The 10,925-nt window shown below is 43.7% G+C and overlaps 2 protein-coding genes across 2 annotated transcripts; both read left to right on the plus strand.

The window, feature by feature from the left end:
- The first annotated feature begins 5,724 nt into the window (after positions 1-5,724).
- LOC6539687 (prostatic acid phosphatase) lies at positions 5,725-8,032 on the plus strand. Its single transcript, XM_002086539.4, has 5 exons — positions 5,725-6,274; positions 6,526-6,609; positions 6,663-6,821; positions 6,874-7,401; positions 7,715-8,032. The coding sequence occupies exons 1-5, from the start codon at positions 5,975-5,977 to the stop codon at positions 7,910-7,912; spliced, it is 1,269 nt and encodes a 422-aa protein (XP_002086575.3). The 5' UTR covers positions 5,725-5,974; the 3' UTR covers positions 7,913-8,032.
- Positions 8,033-8,245: 213 nt separating this feature from the next.
- On the plus strand, positions 8,246-10,690 carry LOC6539689 (venom acid phosphatase Acph-1). The gene is made up of 5 exons (XM_002086538.4): positions 8,246-8,508; positions 9,370-9,468; positions 9,530-9,613; positions 9,674-9,832; positions 9,905-10,690. The coding sequence occupies exons 1-5, from the start codon at positions 8,326-8,328 to the stop codon at positions 10,610-10,612; spliced, it is 1,233 nt and encodes a 410-aa protein (XP_002086574.1). The 5' UTR covers positions 8,246-8,325; the 3' UTR covers positions 10,613-10,690.
- Positions 10,691-10,925: the final 235 nt, after the last annotated feature.

The following is a 10,925-nucleotide window of genomic DNA, read 5'->3' on the forward strand; positions in this document are numbered from 1 at the left end:
GCAAGGTCGGTCGGCGAAATCAACAAAAGCTGCGGCGCTGCGGGGGCGGAGCGTCGATAATTGGTGGGGAAGGGCTCGCAGGACTCTCCAGGGATACAAGGACCAAGAAATTGGCAAGGCCCATGGAGCCGCAGGAGAGGTTCGGCCTTAAGCGGCACTACATCAGCGGGGCAATTGAAGCGTGCGCTCCGGGCACTAGATTACGTTTAGTGGGTTAATAAAACGCCAGGCACTTTGCATAAAGCAAATTGAATTAAATGGGTTTGAGATTTCGGGGGTCTCAACGTACCGGAATAGTCCAGCATCCGACAGAAAACCTTGCCACAGGAGTATTTAATGTATTATTTACAAAGGATTATCAGATGTGAGGCGCAGCCCAACTGCCGTCACGCATGGCAGCCCAACAGGATAACAGGAAGTCAACCTATGCCTAACGAGGACATCTAATTGCCACCGACAGCATCTGCCCCCCCAAAAAGAACTCTATTGTTGCTGTCTTTAATTGTATGCATTGTGAGGCGCTCATTAACAAGGCAAATGAAGAACGGTCGAAGGGCTGCGGGGCCCTGAATGTCAAAAATGAAATGAAAGCGAACCACGGAAGCTGGGAGTAATTCCTTGAAACACCTGGGCATGTGTGGGTGTTTGTGTGCTCCTGTGGGTAAACATAATTTAAATTAATGAAGCCGCAGGAATTTCCCAGCACCGAAGTCCAAGTTGTTATTTCGCATAACAAACCAGTCGTGCACTCTTCGCTGGTGTTAATTTCACTGGTGTTGAGAGGCAAGTGCAAAACAAATCAGGGATAGCATCAGCAAACATTGTAATGTACACGCTGACGGGAAAAACATCCAGGGGGCATGCAACACGCTGTCTCTACAAATCCCAGTTCTTTATACCCACTAGGTAATCTATTACAATAGCTTACCTCCATTAAAATACACAAATTAATGTTAGAACATATATGTATTTAATTCTTCTAAATTTTTGCTTAGGCTCTATTTCAACTAACTTTCAGTTGACGTCCCCAATTATGAAAAATGTGGATTTTCGTTTTATGTTTTCGGCTACGTAACACAATGTTTTGAGTTGAGCAAATATCGACGTTTATTGCTTAAACAACAAGTAATGTATACCTAAAAATGTTGTCTCTTTTTCATAAAAACGTTACTATTTATAAACTCTGCTCAATCGGGCTTTCTCGTTGCTACCATTAGAAATACGATATACTCAAAGGATAGATTTACAACGGCCCACAATTAGACTTCCGGTCGCAACACACACATCTAAATGCAAATATGCATATGTACATAAATACTTGTATGTATGCGGTGTAGCCGTCGGTGTTTGTGAGCTGCGTGTGTGTGCGTTTATGAAGTGAAATCAAGTCTTTATGCCAACATTTTTCCTTTTGGACCACATAATATGAACACATACACTCACGAGCATGTATGACAGTTTACATAATTAACTGACAATGGTTTTATGGGCACAAACAAACAACCAAAATACAGACATTCATGTGCTCGCCATTTGCACGTGTGTGAGTGAGGGCACAACCTTTCCCCTGGAAGCCCGCGAATTCTCAAAGGACTTAAGTTAATTATCACATTTTTTACACACAATTTTACTTTGCATTGATGCGTTGCACGACAAGAACAGGGCGGTGGGCGGTGGCCGAGGAGGCGAGGGCGAGGCAGTGGTAGTGGCGGGGTCTCGTTAGCTGGAAAGGGGGAGGGGGGCGGGGGAGGTGTGGGGGCAGGCCAGGCATTAAAGCGTAATTATGTGTATAATTTGTTGTAATTTGCTGTGAAAAGCTTCACAAACAGCCGCCGTGCATGAGATGGGCGCATTTACCCCCCTTAGGCCAGCCACGCCCACCCTGTGCCAACCGCCCCTAGGCCATCAATCGCGTGGAAAAAGTTAAATAAACTCATTAATATGCGATAATCGGACCGGGCAATAATGGCGTGTCTTTCACATACTGTATTGAATGGTCAAAACTCGAACTCTGCACTTGCGAATTAAATTTAATTTGAGATTGAAAATATTACTTCTCCGAAAAGACATGAAGCTAATAATTTAAAATACTTTTAAAAATACATTTCATTGCGATTCAAGCAAATCATTTTGCGACACTTTGGAGAGTGTAATTGCTTTGAATTTATTCCCCCGTTTTTTCAACATGAATGTGTCTTGTTTACTCAACAGAACTCAGCGATATCTGTACAGCAATCCTTTATTCGCGCCCTTTTCATAGCCTCCACTTTTCATTTCACGACCGTACGCCCGGCATTTTTCCCGGAAACTTTTCCACAGGCCAACATTTTGCCAACTTGGCGGCCATTTGAAATCTTTTCCTTTATGCCAATTGGCAGGTCACACCAATTGAACTTTAATCGCCGCTGACTTTTGTCATTGCTTTATCGTTTAGGCGACAACACAGAGTGCCCGTTTCCCACTTCCGCCCCCTGATTTTCCACCCTTTTTCTGGCTTTTCCCCCCTCCACCCCCTTTCGAAGCGTCCCCAGGTCCCCTTCGAAATTGTTGCCAAAAAACGCGGTCCAGACGTAATCCCCAAACGCAGACTGGACCCGTGGCCGGCGCCCTTTGTCTCATTGAATAGCGCCGGCCACGCCCCCTTTTTGGGGGTCCGATTGGGGCGTGTGTGCGCGCTTAACTACGCGTGTTCGAATTTTTATGCCCGTCAGTTAGAAATTTTCAGCCATTTCAGCGAAAACGTAAAAAAGAACAGTGAAGTGTGGAGTCGAGGAGCGTCGAGAAAAAATTTGTCGTACAAATCTTCGAAATTGCCCCACCGAGAACTATTTTCAATGCGTCCGAATCAATAAATTTAGCCAGGCATTCGCGGCAACGTTCTGTCGGACAATTTGGCGGAATTCCTCAGATTTCCCCCGGGCCACCAAGCCTCGCTTTCATTACCCCTCGGTTCTGGATAGTTTGTCCGGGATGTCTGTAATCGTAATTGCGGCTCTGATAAATATTGTGTGTGTGGTTCGGATGGATTCCGAATTGAACGCCTCAAGACGCCGTTGCGCCAAAAGCGCTTCCCATTCTTGCTGTTTGTCTAATGCACGTTTTATGGCCAACTTAGCACGTGCTCCTACAAACTCCAAACACCCACCACCCACCACCTACTACCTATATGCCACCACCCACATGGCACCACCCACCTCCAACTCTGACCAGCCAGAAATATATTATTTGAAAATATTTTTCGTTTTCGGTTGGCTCTTCTTTTTGGCTTGGCTCTGCAGTGGCGCAGCGACCATAAATTTCAGTGAAAGTCATTAGCAAATAGGCTTAGGAGAGCTATTCAACAATCTGAATATAAATTCCACAGGCAGCACACACGTGCCACCAACAATTAGTTAGCCTACGAATATTAGAAAGAGCTCGAAAATAAATAAATAATCAGCATGGGCTATCAGTTAAATGGAATAAACGAAAGCGATTATTTACGAATGTGTTTATTTAAAGTAAGTATGTTTCAGAAAAAACCAGATTTGAAAAAATATTCACAATAATAAATACAACTTAGGCAGGGGTTTCAGTTTATAAAGAATTATAATAATTTTACAGAAAAAATTAAAAAACAAACAAGCGAATGAGATTATAAAATTTCAGGAAAATATACATCTTGTATTTTTTACTACCGAGAACCAACAATATATTTCCATTAAGATTGCACAATTTGGGTTAATGGAATTATTTTTAAAGAGTAATGTCAAGATTACTGCTTTTGCGGCGCATTTCTTTTTGATGATCAGAACAACATCTTCGTACAATATTACATAATAATTATTAAAACGAACTCATATTTTCGTATAATTCAGAATTCCGAATAAAGGACATACAATCTGCGACCTAATGGAAGAGCTAAATTCAGAGATAGATTAACAAAACTTTGTACACTATTGGTATCAACCTTTTGTTTTTTACTGAATCTGAACTAATCCGAATTCACTTTAAATTTACTTTCACAGTTCGCTAGCAAGGCCATGTATTTTCACTATTCGTCTGAAAAATGTTGATCGCTTTGTCAGCTGATGGAATTCAAATGTCGATTGCGTTGCTCGCAGGCATAGTTGTTATTATTCCATGAGTATGTCTGACTACAAATTATATTGATACTAATTTTGACTCAGATCAAACAAAAAACAATATGAACTCAAATAACTAGACGAAAGTTCAAGACTCACTGGCCAAAGTCATAGGCAATTACGAAATTGCAGCTTATTCAGCACGCAGCGCACTCATTGTTTTAACACATTTTTTCAGGTAATTGCATAGTTCGGAAGTTGGCAAAGACACAGTTAACGGTTAATCGCCGACGTCGTCATTAATTAACCATAAAATTCATTTTGACAACAATTAGCCACATGCCAAACACGGAGTTCTGGCGACGGACTTGGCCAGTCGGGTCGGGTCGGGTAATTAGCTCTCGGGCAAACAAAATAAGGCGAGTCTGACACCAAACGAACAGAAAACAAACAAAGAGATGTTCCCAGCGAAATAGAGACCTCAGCTGGCATTTATTGGCCAATTTCTGACAGTCGCACAGAAAACAAAAAGCCAGCCCAGCAAGTTGTTCAAACAAGACGAAATTGCGAATACGCAACTTAAAATTATTATCTCCCAACAGAGCAAGTGTCAACAAAGTGAGACAAGGCAAATAATTAGTGCAGCTAAAGCATACACATGTATCACGATTTTATTACTTGTTGTCTTGCCCAAGCACTTTCGGTTCGAGATGTAGACTTAAATAACTTTCTAATGCCAGAATGAATTCAGAAATAAGTAAAGGGGCCACGAACTTTCAGCTGCCACTTAACATGTCCCAGTTATGCAAGCGGAGCTAGTTTATAAGCTTATTAAAATTGTTACAGCCTCACACACCCAACACACCCAACACACCCCTTTGATTACTAACCTACCGCAGTTTTAATGGCTTCGTATCAGACCTTTAGACATACATATATCCTCATATATCTCAAGGTGCAGCAATCTTGGTCGCGATTTTCTTTACTTAAATCTCAATCAAAGTCAAGTGTTTGCAAGGTGCTTATTTGTTCTATTATTAGTATAGTGATTTCCTGCTTTCAGTTCAGTTTCTTTTATCACTTGTAACTGGGAGAGCTCATCGAAATATTTTTGACTTAAGCCATTTTTAAGTAAGTATAGTTTTAGTGTAAGCATACAAATATGTTTCAGGGGATGTCCCGAGCACTGAATAGAAAACAAAGTCGATAGTAAGCAAACTTACCCAGTCGTGAGTCAGGAGATGCCGAACCACTTTGAATAGTGGCCAGGAACTGAATCACCCAATGTGGGTAATGACCATGCGAGCTGCCAAGAAAATTTCGAACTGGAAGACAGTGGGCGGTACGGTACTAAAAATAGACCCAAAATGGGATGTTGGAACTGTTTTTTGTGGGCCCGTGCTACTGCGTTCCGCAAATGGTCGCACATGTCGTATACGTAATTGCCTGGTTCAATGAGAAACGCCCAATTAACTGGGATTTTTTTCGATTTCGTTTCGGCGTGGAAGGCCTGGCTTGTAAGCTCGGCTCGAAGCCGAGTTCGGTGGAAAGTGGTCAGCACAACCACAACAACATGACACTTGACGCAACAAAAGCCGAATAGACGAGCGTTGATTTATCTCTCTTTTAAGTTCTCCATATCAAGTTGTCAACGCTTTATTTTAGTTTCAGACGCGCTGTGAGTTGCACGCGCCTTGCAGCTCGTTTTTGCAGCCCAAAATTCGCAAAAACAACGGAACGATCGATTAAAAACCAGCCAGCAATTAAACATTGCAATTAAACAAACAAATTAACAAATAAACAAAGCGAGCGCCAAAAATCAGTACACCCAAATCTCGTTTTTGGGAATTTCGGCATTTCGGCTCTTCCGCCTCTGTTTCGATCTGTATAAAAGGGAATCAGGCCTCAAAATGATATTCGGTCGGTGGACGCGAAAACAAATGCTCACAATGTTCGGCATGGGAGCTGGCCTTCTGGGCCTTGTGATTGTGATCGGTGTGCTTAACAGCGGCGTGTCCTCGAAGGACCTCGACCGGAAGGAGGCATCCAGATCGAAGTGCTTCAAGACGCGACCCAACACCACGCACTCCACCTTGGAATTGGTGCACATTGTGTTCAGACATGGCATTCGCACCCCAGTGGACACTTATCCCAAGGATCCCTACGCAAACGATGGTTTCAAGCCAACGGGCTGGGGACATGTGACTAATGTGAGTGAATCTGCTTAGTTCTCGAAGATATACCATCTACCCATTTAAACCATATATTTATATGAAATTCGTTGGGGGTTGCTTGATATTGCACATTTTAAAACAGTCTCAGAACAGTGGTAGTCTTTACAATGTAATGAGTGTATAATGATCTCAGTATTATGCAAATCTATCCACGCTAAGTAAAGAAAGCGCTTTTTTAATTCTAATTCCTAATAATACTGTTTATTAACTATTTACCCTACTTGCAGTCAGGAAAACGGGAACTCTTCGAAATGGGTCACTGGCTGAATCGGCGATACGGCGATTTCATGGGTTCCTATTACAGACCGGATGTAGGTTTCTTAAGTACTTTTTAATTCCGTGCTCAAACAGTTCATTCTCGCAGCGCCTGCATGCCCAAGCCACTGCCTCTCCGAGGGCCATGATGTCCTTGCAAACAACGCTGGCCAGCATGTTCGAGCCACGGGGAACCCCCATGGAGTGGAACAAGCACCTCAACTGGCAGCCCATTCCAATCGTGTCGGAGCCCCTGGATGAGGACTCGGTGGGTATTCATATCCCAGCTGCCTATAAATGAAATTAAATGTGTGATTTAGCTCCTGCTGGTGCGCACTCCCTGTCCCCGGTACTTTGAAGCGCTGGAGGAGGTCTTCAAGAGGCCGGAAGTCATCGCCGAAACTGAGCCCTACGAGCAAATGTTCAACGAGCTGACAAATCTCACTGGAAAGGCGATCCGGAGTGCCGAGGATATCAATTCCCTCTACATAACCCTCCTGGCCGAGCAGGAGTTCGGCTACAAGTTGCCCGACTGGGCCAAGGATTACTTCCCCGACCGCATGCAGTTTCTGGCTGAGCAGAGTTACGTCTATAATGCGTACACCCCCGAGATGCAGAAGATCAAGGGCGGGCCGTTTTTGAATAGGATGTACAAGGAGATGGTTGCCAAGAGGGCGGGAAGCCTGAGTCCCAAGGATCGCCGAATGTTCATATACACGGGCCACGACTGGACCGTCGGCAATATCCTGATGGCCCTGGGTGTGTGGAAGCGTCAGATGCCCCGGTTCGCGGTGATGGCCATTTTCGAGACGCATAGGGATAGGGAAACCGGAGAATACTATGTAGAGGTAAGAAACTGAAGTGATAAGTTATTGGAATCGGTTTAACAGCTAGTTCAAGATATCTCAACCTCAGGGCACGTTTTAATAATTGCAGCTTGGGAGAATCCCACGGATATCAGCCCTAATTGTACTTAATTCTATAATTAATGCGGGAAACTTCAATATCTCATTTGGGCCCTATCAAAAGAAGCTTTAGCGACTGGGATCTACTTATTTCCCCAGTTTATAAATATTATAAGTGTAGTTGCAACACAAACTGAAATCAACTAAATCCCAGCTTTAGCTCATGTTAATTAAGCTCATGATTCCCGACTTCCAGATCTTCCTCCGCAACGACGAGCACGGCTGTCTGGAGCAGCTCCAGCTGAAAGACTGCGACCGCCGGTGTCCACTGGACCGCCTCATGAAGCTGAGTGCCGACGTGCTGCCCACGGAGCCGGCGGAGCAGAGGTGCCGGCCACATGACGGGAACTTCGTGGAGCCACCACCGCGCATAATCGATCAGAATGGCCGTTAGCGAGAAGCAATTGCCAACGCGAATTTGCGCACTCAGTATTACAAAAGCGACGTAGAGTGAGTGGTTTAAGAAAAATAATGTTATAGAAAGAGCAGTACAATAAAAATCCCCAAAAATACAGGTCATTGAGTTAATTTTTCGGGGGGAAATCATTTTCGTGTGAAACTAATTAGACGGACTTTTTGTGAACTGTTTGCCTTTAGTTGGTGATTTCGCTGATTGGGCACCTCGCTCTTCGCCGCTCTTATCTGCGGCTGTGTGAGTGCGGGCACGAGTATACTCGAGTCTGGGTGACCACATAATCGAGACTTAAAAGCGGTCCGCGCTTCTATGGATGCACTCACTCGACGCACAAGCCGCAACCAAGCCGGTCCACTTAATTCCTAACGATCTGCTAATTTTAGTTCGCGAAAATGCGAAAGTATCTCGGTCTGCTGCTCTCAGTGAGCTGTGTTCTGATCGCCCACGGAGGCGTCATGGAGATTGAAGTGCCCCAGGAAGTCACTGAAGGTCCTAAGGATGTTTCGCCAAACTCAGTGGAAACAAGCCCGCCAAAGGACAGTGTCAGCAACTCAACTCTGAAGCTGGTTCACGTGGTAAGTGAGTGGAGAACCAAAGGAATGCGAAATAATTGCACCGAAAGATGGCTTTTTATAACCATTAACTCATGCCGAATTAGGGCTCGTTAAATATTTGGCAGCTGTGCAAGTCACCAGACCATAAAATTATCAAATGTGTCATACCATTTAATCTGAACCATTAACGTGTAGTGCGAAACGTTATAGTGCTGCGAAATTAATTGGAATGAAGTGTTCTCTTAAGTAAACCATGGCTCACCTGGGTTTTCCAATGAGAATCCGCTACAGTTCTCTTTTACCAAACTACTGGCAAAAGCGTTCCTTAGCCAGTTTGTTGTTTGCGTGACGTATACGTAATATTGCATACGGTTCCAAGACCTAAAACCGGTTTCATGAAACGATTACTTAATTATTTTTTATTCTCATATTGATTTGCATGATTTGAGCTCTAAAAGAACAAGTTAATGATTAAATATTTATTTATTAAAATCAACTGGGTCCACAGCACCTGTCGCAATTTAATAATTTGTAATTCGTACATATTTTATATATGTACATCCCCTTGTGTGAATTAACTACAGATCTTACATATCGAAACTTAAGCCGAATGTTTGACTTTTGAGTATTGCCGATTTCCATATATGGCCACTTCCTAGATACTTATCTTAGTTACTTACTTATGTGTCGCTTAAGTAAAGAGTAATGTGCTTTCCAAATATATGTTACTCATTCAGGGTATCTTTTCTTTACGCATCATGCATAAGTTAATTGAAAAAACTGAAATACGCACTTAATTCATTAAAAAAAGACGTCAGGCCTTTAAAGTTCGATTCCATTGTGTACAGTCACAAATTTGTATATCATTTTTATTTTTTACAGCTCTTTCGTCATGGACCTCGAACTCCCGTCAGCACTTATCCCAACGATCCGTATATCAACGAAACCTACGAGCCCTTCGGTTGGGGGGCACTCACCAACGTTAGTACTTATCAAACACAAACAAGACTGTCGAAGCTGAAATGAGATTTATATTTTACAGGGTGCTAAAGTGGAGCTGTATAAAATAGGCAAGCAGCTGCGGCAGCGCTATAAAGATTTCCTCCCAGCGTATTATCAGCCTGATGTACGATAAGATGGGCCATCCCATTGAGCCGTAAAACTTATCAGAGTGTTTCTATTTCAGGTGATCCGTGCCCAATCATCGGAGTCGCCGCGCACCTTGATGTCCATGCAAATGGTGCTCGCCGGACTCTTTCCCCCGGAGAACACTCCCATGGAGTGGAACCAGCTGCTCAACTGGCAGCCCATTCCCATTGTGATGGAACCGGAGGCCACTGACGTGGTAAGAGTACCACAACCTAAACTCTATCACAGCTGTACTAATTATCCCTGTTTATTCCTTGGTGATCCGCAGCGCATTAGGATGAAGGCGCCCTGTCCCCGATACGATGAGGCGGTTCTGGAGGTGATAGACCTTCCTGAGGTTAAAAAGCTGCATGCCGAGAACTCCGATTTGCTACAGGAACTGACCAGTCGCACCGGACTCAATATTACCCACGCCCACGATGTCACCAATGTATTCATCACACTGCTCTGCGAACAGACTTTCGGCTTACAGCTGCCCTCGTGGACCAAGGACTACTTTCCGGAGAAGATGCTACCCCTGGCCGAAAAGTCCTACGTCTACGATGCCTACACGACCGAGATGCGCAAGATGAAAGGGGGTTTCTTCGTAGAGCTGCTGTTGAAGCAAATGCATGACAGGATCTCCGGAGAATTGCAGCCTGCCAATCGCAAGATGTTCCTTTCCTGCGGTCACGATTGGACCATCACAAATGTGCTCTCCGCCTTGAATGTTTGGCAGGCTCAGATGCCCCGCTTCTCGGCCCTTATTGCCTTCGAGCTGCACCAAAACTCGCAGACCGGGGAGTATTTCCTGGAAATCTTCTTCCAAAATGATCCCAACGAAGAGCCTCAGCAGCTGCAGATTCCGGGCTGCGAAAAACAGTGCCCCATTGACAAGTTAATCGAACTAACCAAGGACATCATTCCCGATGCGCCCTATGCAGAGCTGTGCAAGGCTAAGGGAACTCAAGGGGGAGCTAAGATAAGCTATCACTAGAATGCGAATTGATAATAATTAATGATCCAGTGTGCAGTATTAATGTTACTAACTTAATAAATATATTTAATTGTGTAACTGCTTCGTGTGGCTTAATTTCAGTGTTTGCATGATTGGCACGCTGGAGGTGTATCATTAACTAATTAACTTTTGAAGTGTGAGAGCAACTAGTTTATAATGACTCTCGGTGCTAGAAGGCAGATCATAGAGTTAGTAACATTTCAAGTTAGTAAGCATTTTGCAATAAAACAAATATTTACCTAATTATATAAATTGTGTTTATATAAATGTGTTTCATAAAATACTTCCGCTG

This window comes from Drosophila yakuba, chromosome 3L (genome assembly GCF_016746365.2).
Source record: "Drosophila yakuba strain Tai18E2 chromosome 3L, Prin_Dyak_Tai18E2_2.1, whole genome shotgun sequence".
Classification (NCBI taxonomy): Eukaryota; Metazoa; Arthropoda; class Insecta; order Diptera; family Drosophilidae; genus Drosophila; species Drosophila yakuba.